At 39.4% G+C, this 17,235-nt stretch overlaps 1 protein-coding gene across 1 annotated transcript in view; it reads right to left on the bottom strand.

The window, feature by feature from the left end:
* Positions 1-14,131, bottom strand: part of GMII (golgi alpha-mannosidase II) — an 81,982-nt gene extending 67,851 nt beyond the window's left edge. Inside the window, exon 1 of the mRNA XM_089398118.1 lies at positions 13,400-14,131. Coding sequence (XP_089254244.1) covers positions 13,400-13,952 — 553 coding nt within the window. The 5' untranslated portion in view covers positions 13,953-14,131. The remainder of the gene's footprint in view (positions 1-13,399) is intronic.
* Positions 14,132-17,235: the final 3,104 nt, after the last annotated feature.

Here is a 17,235-nt window from a genome sequence, read left to right as displayed (position 1 = left end):
TTGAAATTCGAACAACGCTGGTCAACATCCAAAACAGAAAATTGTTGTCCTTTCCTTTGCACATGTGGAGAGAGAAGCTGCCTAGAAATCCACACCCAATCAAATGAGGAGAGAGAGATGTGTGAGAAGATGAGTGATGTCCAAATGAGGCAAAGGCACCTTCTATTTATATGCAAACGTTGAGGATGAATAGACGTGATTGTTGGGCTTTTGAGCCTACATTAGATTGTTGGCCGACCTTGACAATTTGTCCATAAGCAAATAAATTCATAATTCCAATTGTACATGTCAGAATGAGATGACATTTAGATCAATCCTACACCTCTCCGAGAGAGGAATTCAATAAAAATATTAGTTGCATCATATGAGCTGTCCAAGGTGGAGTTTGGCCCTAGTTGCCAAATTTAACACAGTCGTCAGAGCCACAATCTCTACAATGCTGGAGGCATCGGGTGATAGGAGCACAACAAAAGATATCATTAATCAAGCCCTAGCCTGCTTCCTGTTGGCCTCCTTCCCACAACCTACCTTGGAGCCCAGCTTCAAAATAGTTAAGGGAAGGTCATACTTAGATTAGGCATATAACTAAAATTAACCAAGATCATTGCATTTCACATGGGTCGTAAGACTTGCACATCATATAGGTTAGTCAATCATTCAAGCAGTGGGTATCCATCCGATCACTTGGTTTCAATTTACCATAAGCAAGAATTGTGACTCCATTAAGGCACTGGTCTCATACTTAAAATCTAATCTAATCATTAATCTTGCTAAATTTAACCAAGTAACTAGGCCACTCATTCGTGTCTCCCAAACAAGTTGGTTTCCAACTTGTTTTCCTTCACCTCATTCCATAGGGACTACCCCCCATATCCTATTGTTGGGAGACAGCTAGAATGGAGTGGGCGGGGATCAGAGTAATAGCCCTTGCCCTAAGAGCGGTTGTCACGATACCTGTACAATCCGAGTGACAACAAGGCCGAAATTACAGAGATGTTTCTCCTTCAATCTTGTGCAAACTCGGACTTCTCAACAGACATAAGACAAGCCACTCTTGCACACATTTCATCCTCCTTAAGTTTTGTGTCCACCTGAGGTAATTCGCACTTGTTCTTGAGAAGATCACCTGAGAGAATGTGCTTCTTGGATGATCTCCAATGAACTCCTCTTCGCCTCTTCTTATACGATTCTATGGTGGAGTCTTTCTCACCAAGGGTTATAACCTTTAGCCCAAGATGACTTGAGTTATCTTGCCCAAACCCGACTAACATAAGAGATAAAATTATTTTGTTGGTTCTTTTGCCACATCATCAAAGCCTTAGATGCCCCTTAGCCCTTCAAGGGTACTCCACAATCTCTCAATGAATAAACAATCAATTTCTCCAATTGGTTTCGTGCCAACGACTTTGAGCACAAAACCCATTGTTTTGGTACATTGCCCACAAACCACTTTTTGTGGGTCAACTCCTCATAAACCCAGTACCCCAGGGATTGTGGGAGTACCTCCCAAGCTACACAAATCAGACATTCTCCCTAGGTCAAAAGTATTGACTAGGTTGCCATGTAATGTGGTTAGAGAGAATGGACTTTAAGTACAAAACCCATTGTTTGGGTACAATGCCCACAAACCACTTTTTGTGGGTCAACTCCTCATAAACCCGGTACCCAAGGGGTTGTGGGAGTACCTTCCAAGCTACACAAATCAGACATTCTCCCTAGGTCAAAAGTATTGACTAGGTTGCCATGTAATGTGGTTAGAGAGAATAGTAGTCCCCCTGGTCAGAAGACTCTCACCACATTGCCAAGAAGTGCTTGGAAAGTGGGTAGAGTGAGTGTTGGAATGGTCCAAAGAGCATCTTGACCCAGAGTGCTCCCTGGGTCAAAAGGTTCTGACCATATTGCCAAGAGGTGCTTGGCTAGTGGGTAGAGTGAGCACCTTTAGCATCAAGCAAGTGTATTACCATTCAATTGGCATGCAGGAATGTAATTATCCAGGGGTTCACCATTTTTGTTTGGTCAAAGGTATCGACCTTGCTCCAAGTGACGACTTGTTGAGCTGGTGACCCTGCTCCAAGTGACTACTTGTTAAGCCTGATGTTGATGTAGGATGCTTTCCAAATAGTTCTGGAATAGAACATGAGGTGTATGGATCATCAACATAGTTAAGTTCAGTCAACCTTTTCTTGGGATGGAGAAATTTTTTTAACAAAGAGATACATCTGAAGAAGGCTAAGTGAATACCTCCCTAGTTAAGAGAGAGTGTTGAATTTTGGTAGTTGTGGTGGGTATTCTTCAATTGCATTAGCCCAAAAAAATAAAAATAAAATGAAAATGCGAATTTGCATTCCAGTCGACTCCAAATAAAAGAGGGAAAAGTTAAATTTTGAAATTCAAAATTTTGCCTCCAGAAGTCAAGTCGGCCCTAGCTAAGAGTCACACCAATTCGGGCTCCTTCAACCACTATAAATTCCCATTCGTCCTCACTCATTTGGCACCAATTCGGATCACTCAATCAATTGTTTTTTTTGTTCACATATGCTAACAAGAGAGAGAGCAAGAAGACCTAAGTTTGACCTACATTAACCATCGAATCTTTTTGGGCAGCAGACTAAATCTTTCTAGGCAACAGACCAAGTTTCTTGGCAGCCGCAAGAGCCGAATTTCGACATGTCTCTGGTCAGTTTGACCTTGTTGACTAGGAAAAATCAGATTGGATCTCTTGTTGAATTGTATAATTTCTCCTAAGAAAAGATTGTTGGATTTTTTTCCCTAATTAGGGTTTTCCCAGGGTAAAAATTTGTGTCTCTTGTGTTTGACTGTCTCTCTTTGATCCTGCTTTCATTATTGCATTTATGTTTGAAATTTCTGAAGTATAATTGCTTAAAGATAATCTAGAATGTGCTAAAGTAATAACAATATCATTGGAAGTAACTATCAGTTTCAGAAATTGTGCTTCAACAGAATCAAGACTAGCGCAATTGTCTTTTTGTCAAGACCACTTGCCTCTTCTCAACAAAGCCAATTTCAAGAATCTAATGATAGAACTCGCACAATGCAAAATTCAATCCTCCATTAAGCTTAACAAACTACAATGGGGCTATGGTCCTAAAGAAACCTGTAATATCTACGAAGCTTACTCACTTGCAACGTACCACATGGCACTATAGGAAGACTCAATATGGGGAAAAACCTAGAAATCCAATCTTTGGCCGAAAATATCCACCTTTCTCTGACTAACAACTCACCATTAGATTTTGACATGGGATCAACTTTGTAAAAGAGGATTCAATGGACCAACTTATTGTACCTTATGCAAACAAGCAGAGGAATCTTTGGAGCATCTCCTTAACTCTTGCTCCTTCAGTAACGCCCTATGGGATCAAGGAACTCAAATTTTCAGACAATCAAACAGAGATCAATCCAACATTCGCCTCACTCTCTCTAGCTAGAGGGTACGTCCCAACGTTGCACGAAGCGGGATACCGCCATGATCTTAATGGAAAGCCAATCCCGGCTAAGAATGGATCACTACAGCCATGACCATGAGAAATGGTGACAACACTCCTCCTGGCGCTAGAAGGAGAAGAATTTTGACATCTTCACTTTGAGGAAAGAAATGATATTCGACATTGCCGCAAAAGGAATGAAGGGAACGAGCTGGGCGAAGGAATTGGGAGCGATAAAAAAATGGTAAGGGTTCTGAGCAATGTTGCACGAAGCGGGAGCGAAGCGGAAGCGCGGAGCGCGGAAGCGTCATTTTCCAAAAATCTAGGAAGCGAAGCGTCCGCGGAAGCGTCTGCTATATATATATATATTTTTTATATTTTTTTGCATTTATACTCAAAACAAACATCCCAAATACCAAATTAATTGTAGAAGACATGAAAACATGCATATTTTTGCATAAATCAAGATAGATATGGCATCCATGATTCCATTGTAGTTACTAGTATGTACAACAATCATCTATATTCTAGCTATTACAAACATACATCAAATTTTTAAGCATATTATAAAACATAAAACATTTAAGCATATTATAAAACATAAAACATAGAGCATATTATGATTTATCTAGCAAGTGAGCAACTGTCAACATTTGTCATGTCCAAAATTCAAATAATAATGTTTACAAAATATGTCACTTGGTCACCGCCAAGCCAAAAAGGTTCAAAATTCAAATTCACAAGTCTACAAGTCTAATGAGTAATCTATGACAAAAAGAAGTAGATTGTGAATATATCTACTAATCTCTCCTCCTTCCACCACGAATAGAACGTGATGGCGGGCCTCCACGTGGTGGCAATGAAGAAGATGGTCCTTGTGTAAGTCGTGGCACTGGAACTGATGAAGAAGAACCCCCTACCGTTGGTGTTGAACCATGGAACCTAGAAACCAAGGACCAGATGGGGGTGGGGGTTGTGGCATATCAACACCCGTGTCATCATCCTAGAATCGCTCAAAAAATTCATGCAAAAAAAAAAACACTAGTTAACAAAAAAATTAAAAACATGAATTAGAGAAATGCTTTATAAGGGAAAATTGGAAAATTCATACCACAATGGACATACCTGGATAAGAGAATCCTCTAATTGCTCTAGTCGCAACACTCCATCCTCCAAATTGGGCTCCTCTGGATTCTTGTCCCAAGTCAACAAGTCTTTATTAGACTTTGCATCTTCACAGTAATGGGACAACAATCGCAAGTTGTAATGAACATAAACCAAGCTCTCTGCCCGGTCTAAATTCAACCTGTTCCTTTTAACACTGTGGATGAAAGAATAAGAGCTCCAACACCTCTCTGCAGAAGAAGTGTTTACCACCTGTGATAGCACCCGCAATGCCAAACTCTGTAGAAGTGGAGTAGGCCCTCCATGCATGTTCCACCACTCAAGAGCAGAAAAATGCTCTCGATCTTGAATTGCATGCATGCTCCCAAATGGACCAGTGTTGCTCGTATAGTTGCTCACCTGTCTCCGTACCAATGCAGCCTCCTCATTATCAGGGATTAATCTACTCAATGCAGCCATATATTTTTCGTGAACCTCTTTATCTTGGTGTGGTTTTTTCCTGACTCCCCCCCAGGTGCTGGTTTTGAAAGCCATGATGGATGATAGTATTTAGGTGTCAAAACATATGCTAATGCATGCAATGGAACATTTAGCATATCCCATCGTTTTTCCACCTCTTCACGAATATAATTGTACAAGGTGGTATCTCTAGGCTCAACAATGTCTTTAATCTGCCCCAACATGCTATCCATTTGCTCATACACCTCCCCAATTACTGGTCGATCTGAATCTGCAAACTTGATCATGTAATAAATTGGTTTGGTGAATTGCAAAACATATTTAACCTGTGACCAAAAGTAACTGTCAAGAACAGTGTCCTTGACTTCATTAGCACCATCTGTGTCAGTGTTAATTTCATCCCATGTTTCAGCACACACCAGATTAGTTAAAGCTTGTCTCACCCTCACTAGCCGCCTAAAGGTGAGGTAATAACTAGCAAATCTTGTCTTTGCAATTTTAAGCAATTGCAACTTGGAGTAAGTGCCATAGAAGTAGTTTACCCTTGTATGCCCTGTGATGAATTTAATGAGCTGCTTCCCTTTCCTGTAAACCTCAGCAATCCACCCACAATCTTTGTGTTTCACAATATCATGCATCAAAAGGTTCAATGTGTGAACCAGGCACCCAGACCAAAAGATGTGTGGATGAGTACGCTCAATAATTTTTCCTGCTAACTTACAATTTGCTGCATTATCTGTGATCACTTGAACCACATTATTCGGACCAACATCTTTGATTGATTTCAATAGGAGATCTGCAATGTTTGGTGCAGTTGCACTGATGGAGGAGGAGTCATGAGATGCAATAAATACTGCACCACTAGAAGAAACACCAAGAACATTTATCAAATGTTGGTTTCTAATATTTGTCCACCCATCTGATACAATGGATACCCCAGAATCCACCCACTCATGTGTAAAACGTGTCAAAGCTCTTTGAACCTTAGCTTTTTCTCTTTCTAATAACACTGTTCTAGCTTTCTCATAGTTGGGGGCCTTGTATCCTTTTGGGGCTTCATTGATGGCCTTTACCATTTCATGCCAATAGGGAGAGCGAAGCACATTGAATGGTACACCGCAAGCACAAAGAAAACGGACTATCTTTCCATCCACATCATCCCTCCCAGCAACATTAAGGAAATCCCCTATTGTTTTTCTACCTCCAGAGGTTGCAAAAGTACCATGAGGAGATGGGCAACTACCAAATTTAGAGGTTGCACTTGATTCAGAATGAGTTTTTTGTTTCTTGTTTTTTCGTTGTGCAGCCATCTCTATTTTGATGTATTTTTGTCTTTGTTCACTTGAAATGTTTGGGCAAATGGTTACCCCCACAGAACCCTTTTTTTCATCACTGTCTAGCACCCCACAAAGATGCCTCCTCAGACGGGTATATGAACCCGTATATGGTTTTCCTCCATGACAACCATGAGGGCACATCCATTTGTAAGATCCACCACCCTTTCCCCCTTCAAGTTTGGTCACATAGTTCCACAAGGGATTTGATGTACCTTTCCCATCTTGTGCTTCAGTGTCCTCTTCAAGTTCATCCCCTTCCTCTTCAAACCCTTCCTCCTCATCATACATTGGGTCACTACTATTAGGACCAAGTTCATCCCCTTCCTCTTCCCCTCTATTCCTCACCCTTGCCATCATTAAAACCAAAAGTGGAATGATACATAGAAGCCAAAAGAACACCATCTTGGAATATGGATATAGGTGGTGGACAACCTGTAAATAAAGGAGCAAGTAGAAACAATGGGAAAGAGTAGGAGAGGGAGGAGAAAAATACAATTTTTTTTTCAAAAAAACAAGGGAGTTTGGGGTTTGAACTTACCTCTTTAGCTCTTGTAGATGAAGTCCTCCAAGCTCTTGCTCCAAGCTCCTCCTCCTTCTCCTAGCTCCTCCTTCTTCACTCCTCCAAGCTCTCCTCTCTTCTCCTCTCCTTTCCTCTCTTCTCTTCTCCTCTCCTCTCTTCTCTTCTCCAACTCTCATAAACTCAAAGTGAGAAAATGAGAAGAGAATGGGGGCTTTATTCTTTTCTAAAGTCACCCTAAACTCACCCTAAACTCACCCTAACCCACCCCCTCATGCTAGTTAAGTTAAATTTTAAAAGAAATTAAAAAAAAAAATACGTTTAATTCGCTGCCTCCGCGGGTTGCGTGCAGGTTGCGCCTGGGTGGCGTGCGGGTGGCGTGCGCTTCCGGGCAGGTTGCGTGGCGCCACCCCTTGCCCGAATCGCCTCCCGAACCGCGATTCCGGGGGGCTGCAACCTCAAATGGCAGGAATCGTTTTTTTTAAACCCGGAATCGCGCTTCCTGTGGGGATTCCGGATCGATTCCGTACGATTCGCGATTCTGCCTTTGGATCCGGGGGGGGCGATTCCTGCAACACTGGTTCTGAGTAATTTCATTGTAATTCTCTCACAACTACACAAGTCAATTATATAAATATCGAAGGGACTGAAAAGGTCAGACAAACTGTTGTAATCAAGCCAAGAGGGCCAAGACTCTGTAATTTCCATTTTATTGAATATCACAGTCAATTAATATTAATGATTAATATTGAGCTTAAGCGTCTTTATTAAAATATGAATTAAGCACGTGGGTAGTATTCGGCAAGTGGTAAGCGGTATCTCGCACGCCCTAAAGGCTGGAAATGGTATTCCTAAATTTCACGCGATTAACCTTAGCGGGCGACACGTAGCACGAGAAAACCACTTTTCTCGCGCGCTCTCGACCAGATATCGGTCGTGCAAGATTTCACACGAGATTGCGCGACAGTCGTTCGATTGGACGGGTCCCATCGACGGTGGAGATCGTCCAGGTTAGTTGGTGAGCGGACGATGCGATATCCGTTGGATCTGGAGAAGTGAGATCAACGGCGTGGATTGAAGCACTTGATAAAAGGAGAAGTCAACAAGGGACCGACAGTGATTGGTCAGACAAGCGGGACCCTCAGGGGAAAATAACATGTTGCGGATAGAACTGCTATTATTGTGTGCATGCCTATTTCATACTGCACACTGTCCGGCTGACCTCTCTCAGCTAGATTTGTGTTGGAGGTTGAACGTTGTGCATTGAAACCAAAACTGGCATGCCATTTGGTATGTTATTACTCATAAGTTGATTGATATTATGTTGTGATGAAGTGTTGTGTATAAACGTTGTGTATGCACAGTTATTACCACGGATATGCACAGTTATTACAGTTGCAGTATATTCGTTTAACGCCATACCATTTCTCCGCATTACCATACCTCCTCCCACTACAAACGACTCTTGGCATTCCTCAGTTCCATCTTTGGATTCTCTGCCTCCACCGGCGGCTCTTTCAACGCTATATGCACAATTATTACAACCAAACGCTACTGCTCTCCATCCAGTCAACAACTCCAACATTTGGCAGCCCAGGATTTGGACAAACTACCTTTGGTGGACAGGGCGGAGGTAGTAGAGTGGCACCGTATACAAGTACAAATGAGGCAAAGTCAAGTCACACACGGAAGATCAACGACGTAGAAAGAATTAAACAGCAAAGAACGAGAACCGTCGGATCAGCCAGATCAATGGACAGGATTGATAGAATAGGATCAGCAGAGATCTTATCGCGCAAAATAAAGTCAAGAAGTGAAGGGATCAGATTAAGCCACGTGACAACAAAATAATGGAGCGGTCTATAAAAGCGGTAAGTAGTATCTCACGTGGTTTCAAAATGGTAAACAGTGTTTTACAAAATCACGTGATTAACCTGAGGGGTTGACACGTAGCACACCCAAAACAACTTTTCTCGCGCGCTTTCGAAGTATTAACTATCGTGCTTGTTATCGCGCGATATGGCGCAATCACCGTTGGATTGAGGTAAGAGAAATAAACGGTGGAGATTGGCGAGGCTAGTTGAAGCGAGTTATTGCGCGATAACCATCGGATTGATGAATGAGATTGACGGCGAAGATTTAATGCGCTAAGGAGAGCATCAATATATGTGCAAAGGTTTGTGGAATGGAAGAAAGGTAAGGTTTAAGTGTGGTTTATGAAATATTTCTATTATATGGGAATTATAATAGAAATAAGCAAGATTAATGTATTATGGTTAAGTTGAGTTTTAACCAAAGTCTAAAATCCATGGTGTGGTTAATATGCGCAGGTAATAAGAATTAACCAAATATTATGAAGGATTTATAAGGTTCCACTCAAAGGTTTATAAAGGTCCAAACTTTGGATAATTAAATCAAACGTTTCCGCATAGAGTTTATTAAAGGAGCATTAAACCTTGACTTGTGAAGACCGTGTATACTCCCGCGAAAGCTTTGTGCATTGATGAATTCTTATGCCGTGAGTACATGTTGTTGGACACAGCTACTCTTTCAGCCGGAGATAGCTTTGATGAGCTAATGAGATTGGGTGCCAAAACTCAGTCTATTGCAGATGCTATTACTTAGATTATCAATGTCGGCTTTGGTGTGTGTCAGATCTGTGCATACTTAGTTATAAAGATGATTGCATCTGTGAATCTTGAATGAAAAGATGTTTTGTAAGTAGGCTCTAGAACTATCAGACAAATCTCATTTGCAAAGAAAGTAGAAGATTGGCTCTTCTTTTGCACAGTGTGAGTAATTTGAGAAGTAAGTGCATTGAAGCATCATTTGCTGCGTTGAAATTAGTACTGGGTTGTCTGCTACAGTGACTTGGTGATATTGGTACCCTGCTACTCATCTAATAGTTGCAGCTATTTATCATTTTATAGGTCAATTTGTGGTTGAAGATAACATCATTTCTCTAATTATATTGGTTTGAAATGGATCGAATGGATGATGTATTGAAACTACTGAATAATTTAATACATTCCACTGTTGATGAGATGGTTAAAATCAACAAAACCTCTCTTTCCAATATTAAAATTTGTCTCCAAAATGTACAGGAGAATATTGAGTTTTTGCAGCTTGAGACAAAACTACAACAAGAAGAGCTACAACATCGTAAGCACCATTCTGTTCAGAACATTGAGATAAACTCCCATCAGCAGCAAGTCAATATTGTTGAAGTTGATTCAGATCCATTTCCCAATGAAGCAGCAAGGTTACATGTAGATGCAAAATTCAGTCTGCACTTCCAAGCCCATCATCAGACCTTGGGAAGAGCTTGCCCATAACAAGCATAGAACTGGTCTTGGATATGACAAGGACGTTTCCTTTCATATTCCAGATTACTCAAAGCCCATCCAGTTTCAGAGTGTTGGATTCCTTCATGACAGTTCACCTTCAGCTGTTCCAGATTCTACTCCTCTTCCACAGCAACAACAACAAGTTGTTAAATGCCAACATTGTGACTGAGTTGGCCATATGAAAGATCATTGTTTTGATCTTCATCCATGTAATCATTGTCATAAAACCAGTCATTCTTCAAACAGATGCTTCAGAAACAAACCTCCTGCAAGAACAAAGATTCATCTTGGATGGATCGCTTCTTGGCAATGGGCATCAACAGCCAAGAAGATATTCTAGTCATATGTCAGAACTTGTTCTAGAGTATTGAACAGTCTTGCAGTTGAATTTTCTCCATCATCTCACCTTGTATCTGACAGGGGGGGAAATGATGGTCATCTACAAGCTTCAAAGCCACATCAAGCGAGCCTGAGCCACAACCTACCATACCAGATTCAGAGTTGTAGCCAGAGACAAATATGCCCCTGAGCATGCCTTCAGTCGGTGATGCATCTTCAAAGAATTGGAGACACTTCCTCTAGTAGAAGACTTCAGCTTCTTGCTAGTTTTGGAAGAGTTCCAGGAATTGCATTAAGCATTCCAGAGTTGTTGGTAATCCTTAAACCATCACAGGTTGAGACCTCCCTTTTCAGGTTGAGGTTCTCCCTTTTATGCGGGGTGAGACCTCCCTTTCATGGTTGAAGGTTTCCCTCTTCAAAACATCAGGAGCACTTCCTCTCGCAAAAGACCTAAGCTTCATGCCAGTCTTGGAAGAGTTATGGGAACTGCATTAAGCATTCTAGTGTTGGTGGTCATCCTTAAACCACCTCCCTTATACCAACATTTCAGAGAGCAGATTCAGCCTAGTGCTGCCATGCATTTTTGCACGTTTTGTATTACAGATCTCTTCTTGGACTCATACATAACCCTTCGGATTAAGGGGGGGAATGTAGGACACCTAATCCGCTAAGGGTTGGTGTGGACGCTGAATATTCTAAGGAAGTCCAAGAGACCTTGGAATACGGAACCAAAGGTCACACGAATGTACTATAAATGTATATCATTTGTTAATAATAAGGATTCATGGAGCATATTGTGGACAACCTCCTTAATCGACCTAATCTCCCTACTACTTGGCGAATTCAACTATCTAGTTTTCAAAATTTGTCTCTAGTTCTATTTATGTTTGGCCTCAAGCTCCATGGCACAAAGCTCATCCTGCAAGGGCAAATCTCCGTGCAAGCCTCCCTCACACCGCACTAAGGTAAAGGCGGATGTTATTGATGCAGCGTAGGCATTCCTCCATTCCACCTCACTGAATCTATGCAGTTGTGTGTAGTCAATAGAGGAAGGGTTCCTGGTTGACAAGCTCTCCTAGAGAGAGGCCAAATCAAAGTTGAGGTGTTGTCCTTCATCGTCGACCTTCGTTCCAATCGAACTAGGGGAACCAAGTATCAATGGCTACTAGAGTATAGTAGCACATGAAAACCTTCGTGACCCAAGTTTTAATGTCACAAGAACAGGAATGGCAAGAAACTCATGCGCACCTAGCACTGATTGAAATGCAGGATCACTTCCTGACCACCCTGGTTTCATGGCTGATTAGAAAGCATGGAGGTAAATTATTAGTGTACACACCATGCTCATCCAGGAACACCCCCATAATGCTTCATTCTTCGCCAGAGGAGGCAGGTCACACCACTTCCCTTTAATGTTTGAATTCTATGCTATTCTCTTTGATATGCAATCTGCAACTTTGAATTATAATAGTCAACAAACTTATGGATCTTTGAGGCCTTGTTTCCTTCAGGACAAGCCCCTAGTAGTTATGTCAATCTGGCTTTTGCATATGATGGCCTGATTTCCCTTCATGGGCAGGTCTAGCCGCTGTTTTGTCGACACCTCGTTTCCCTCCCTGGGCAGGTCTGCAGGATATTCTGTCTGGGTCTGCATGCATGAACTCTATTTTCTAAGGTTTCTTTATGGTCTCTCGTGTCAGGCATGCCAGACCATGTTTCAAAATGGGCAGAGAGCCCCAGACAATGACCGTTATGCACTCTGTAGTGACATTGTAAAGCAATAGAAAAACTTACTAAAAAAATAGAGATGCACAATTGTGGTTTTTCTACACAGAAACTGGAGACACCAGAGTGAGATGCCAGGCCTACAAGGCAGCAGAAGGGACGTATTGGCATGTTGAACACATGTTTGCAGGGATGATAAATGATTACCTGAACCAGTTCAAAGCAATTGAGTCGAAGTTGCTAGAATGAGTAATGGGAGAGGTAGCGATGGTTATAGAGTGTCGTAAGCAGCAGGAGGATCAGGAGAACAACATGGAGAAGAGTATGAACAGTTAGAACAGCCAATCGAAGCAAATAAAATCTTGCTTTACCTAATCCTGCATAAGGTAGAAGAGAAACAGAGGATAGAAGAGGGACAGTGGAGTGCACTAAAGTCTCAGCAACAGACCAAGAAAGAGGATGATCAAACCTGCCAAGACTGCGTATAAATCAGTTAGGTGTCAGATCAACAATAAAAATAATTTGTAAAAAGGAATTTTCTAAGTAGCGTAGGCCAGTGAACTGTGTGGCAAGAAGTTATGATTATAACCCTTCCTATTTTGTCCAGAATGCCAGAATACAAAAGATATCAGGAAATGGCTAAACTACCAAGGCCTGTTTATGAGGCCAAATATACAGTCAGCCTGTTTTATGCTACCAAAAACGGGAAATCGCGACGGGGCTAGAGAGATTCGGGATAAAACACGTGAACCCCAGAACATATCATTATGTATATAAAATTGATGAACAATACACTATGGAAAAATAACGAGAAACGAATCTCCTGATCAGGCTTCTTGTATGATGGGTTTTGTTTATGAGCTAAGGGCCAAATAGTGATAGAAATCATAGGACTGTTATGAAGACATCAGGAGGAACACGGATCAGATATCTCTCTTGTATTCTGTTTATAAGCTGTCAATGCAAAATGCATACTTAATTTTTTAATTAATATTAATTAATTAAGAAGATCCCGACCATTGAGGATTAAACAGAAAATTTGCTAATTCCCTTGAAATATTTACCAAAATTAACAGATAACAGTCATTACCCTTCAAAAATTACCACAAGTAACAGAAATTTTGAGAGAGGGAGTAAACAAGAGAACCTTGAGCAGAGCATGAACAACTGCATCGAGAATATGTTGAGTCTTTTCAAGGTAATACTCCTCGACAGTGCGAATCCAACCGGGATCGTTATGAGAATGTGGAACCACAAAAACCTTGAGTTTTTCAGAGTCCCATTCGTTCCCCCTGTATTGAACTTGCCAGCCCTGCTTCCACGGGCCTCCATCGATGTCCAGGAACTCAATCCTATCGTACAAACCCTTCGTCGTAATGTCTACCTTGGCCTCCGATAAGTTGAATCCCACGCTGGAAGTAAAAGCTCCTCTGGCGGACTTCCTTATTGGGCGAGATTTGGCAGGATTTAGGGTTTTGGAAGAAGATAGAGGGTTTGGTATTCCATAGTGAAGTAATGCTCCGACCAACAGAATTGCTGACAGGAGTAGAATTGTCAGATTCAGATTTTTGCTAACAAAGTCGCCAAATGAGCTTCGACGTCGTTTGCCTTTGTTTTTCAGGGGAAATCCGCGTCGAGATCCTGAAGAAAACGCCATGAAAAGTGCTCGGCAGATGCGTGAAACGGTGAATTTCAGCTACGCTCTGCCATTTGTTACGAGTTTTGAAAGAGTTTTGCGTGGTGTTATTTGACTGACATTCTTGCGTCGAACGCTTGGCGTGGTACGACTGAATTTGCGGTCTATGGACTTTGGACTAGAAGCGAAAACGGCAGAAGTAACGTCATCAGACGGTCTGTCCCGTGCCTATTTGGCGGGTGGGAAGGATAGTGTAGGTATTTTGGTGGTATACTATGGTAGTATAAATTAATCTCTGGTCATGTATTATTCGTTTTATAGTAGAAAAGTTTAATAAATTTTTATTAATAATTTTTAATAATATTGCATATATTAATATATTTTTTAAGTTGGCAGAGAATCTTTATATTATGAAATAAATATAGAGTACAAACAAAGTAGTTAGTTTGTGAGATTGGAAATTAGACTCGCTGTAGAAAAAGATATTCTTAATCACATATTTAATTATGCATATCATAAGGTTTTTTTGTCTCTGGTATCATTTATATAGTTTAACAAAATTTCCTTCCTTATCACTGTTAATTATCAATTTGTTTATCTCACTGACTATAGAATTTGGATCTACAGATTCGAAATTAACAAAATAATTATCACACTGCATATGAAACTATACAACAAAACTAAACAAAAGAGTGGTCAATGTCATAATCAACTAATAAGAGTTGTTTTTGTCATTGTCCTTGGACTTTGCTCCGTCGCATGGGTTGCTCCCTCGCTTGGAGTTTCCATTGATGCCCCTCCCGCGCTTGGAGTCATTTGTTGATGGTCGCCTGCCGCTCTAACCTCCCAAACCCGATATTTTCTCAGACAAGTCGAATCCCCTTGCTCTTCACCCAACGTGATATCCAGATTATGGATGTATTTCAGGTAGATTGAAAACATCTTATTCATATCCTCAATCTTGTCATTCTATAGGATTTATATTCTTGCTACACCCTTGAGGGCCTCCTTAATAGCTCGCAGCCTCTAGTCTATCGCCTTGAATTAGAGTTGTGTTTCCATCTGTCCCTTGCACGCTCCTCTGTTGCTTCCACTTGCAACTTCCCAACCAAGGTTTTAACGTGTTAGGGCATCTCGAAGGTCTTATGGTACACTGTCATCCGAGTTCTGGTATTCCCTGCGTCAATGATCCAGTCTACTTCCTCCTCAATTTGATCATTTGGGACAGCCCTGTGTTGTCTTCTAACCTCCTTCTCCCAAGTTTCCACTATCTCCTTACCTTTCTCTGAGGCAGTCGTTTGATAATTGATCGCAACCAACCTCGCCACATCCTCCATTTGAGTCCTTTCACTAGCCTCAAAACCCTGAGCGTCCGCATGAGGTCTGCTCCTCAGCCTGCCGCTAGTAATGCGACCCTTTGCCACTACACTCCCCGAAACCTTAATTACTTGTGCTAAAATAATTAACTCACCCTCACTATTACAGCGCTTTCCAACTTTCAACATTATCTTTACAATTCTTACTCCCTGCCCTGACTCACAATTTAAAGGAAACAGCCAAAACATGACCAGCGTTACCGATTTTTGAGTGTATTCCTTCTCTAATTTCAGTAACTTCATCATGTCAGCGGTATTGCAATACAAATGTGCCAGCTTGTAGGCATCCTCCCTCTCATTCACCCCTTCGAGTAGTTTGTACAGAGTTATAATCGTCATTGCCTTGCTCCAATGCGCTTCATAAATATTCGAGACAATTTTCTTTTACATGTTTTATAAGTTTTCTACATAATATGGTTTGTATTAATGATATGCATATGTAGTTAAGGAAAAAATTAATTGTAAATATTGAATTTTTATAACTTATTAATTAAATTTAAATATGAAATTTTGAAATATAATAATTATAAATATAAATTATTATTTGAATGTATATCTCTATTGATATAATTTATTAAATTTTTATATATAGATGTTTATTTTATATATATATATATATATATATATTAAAAAAAATTATTTTTTATATATTTATTATTAATTATATATTTGGACATGTTTGCACATATAAATCATTATTATTTAAATTTAATTTAATATAATAGGCATATTATCATTTTTTTTTTGAAAAAATGGTTTATAATTTTATTAACTAAAACAAAATTGAATTGAATTCATTTATTAATTTTGTTACCTTTTTTAATTAATTTTTTAATTGAGTTTAAATTTTTTAATTATTGTATTTTAATTTAATGTTGTATTCTGTAAACAATATAATATCTCTTATATATTGAGAGGTTATTTAAATGTTCATACTCATTTATAACCACTACAACATCTTTTCTATAGTATATTATAACACCTCACAAAGCAATTATATATATATATATATACCTATATATATATTAGTATTAAAAAAAACATTACACAATAATAAATTTAATTCCTTTCAACGTTTGATAAATTTGAGTTTAAGATTGATCTAGGGTGGTTTAAATTTGTAGTTGGATGTTATGTGTGTGAATACCTTTTTTATTTAATTAATTTAGGGTTATTGTATTTTTTAATTTTTTTAATGTAGAGTTATGTTATGTTAATTCATGACAATTTTTTCTCCATATTTGATTGTAAAACATGTAACAATATGTTATGTTCATTTGTGACAACTTCTTCCCCATATTCAGTTGTAAAGCACTTCATCATTCTTATGCAATCACGGGAGTCACAAGGTGATATGCATATTGTGATTTTTTTGGAAAAAAATGTTTGTAATTTTATTAATAAAAACAAAATTACAATAAAACAAATTTAATTTAATTTATTATTTTGTATACTTTTAACTTTTTATTATTATTTTTAATTAAGCCTACATTATGTTATTTTATTACTATATTCTGATTTAGTGTTTCATTTTACAAACACTATAACATCTCTCCCATATTGAGGTGACATTAAATGTTTATACTCGTTTACAACCATTACAACATCTCCCCGATAGCAAAATGTGCAATGCCTCTCAATCCAATCATACATTAATTCCTTCTTATTAAAAAAAATACACATTAATAAATTTGATACCTTTCAATGCTCTATACATTTGAGTTTAAGATAGACTTAGGGTGGTTTAATTTTTTTAGTTAATTTAAGTTTAAGATGGATTTAGGGTGGTTTAAATTTTTTAGTTTAATTTTCTTAGTTAATTTGAGTTTAAGATGGATTGAGGGTGGTTTAACCTATCATAGTGGGAAAACCTTTCATAACTTAGTTGTCAAACCAATAGTGAGGACAGTCATCACTGGTCGTTATTC

The sequence above is a fragment of the Pinus tabuliformis genome, chromosome 1_2, assembly GCF_031772625.1.
Source record: "Pinus tabuliformis cultivar Carrire ecotype Pingquan chromosome 1_2, CPIR1, whole genome shotgun sequence".
NCBI classification, from domain to species: Eukaryota; Viridiplantae; Streptophyta; class Pinopsida; order Pinales; family Pinaceae; genus Pinus; species Pinus tabuliformis.
The sequence above is the reverse complement of the archived record's forward strand: the minus strand, read 5'-3'. Positions and strand labels throughout refer to the sequence as shown.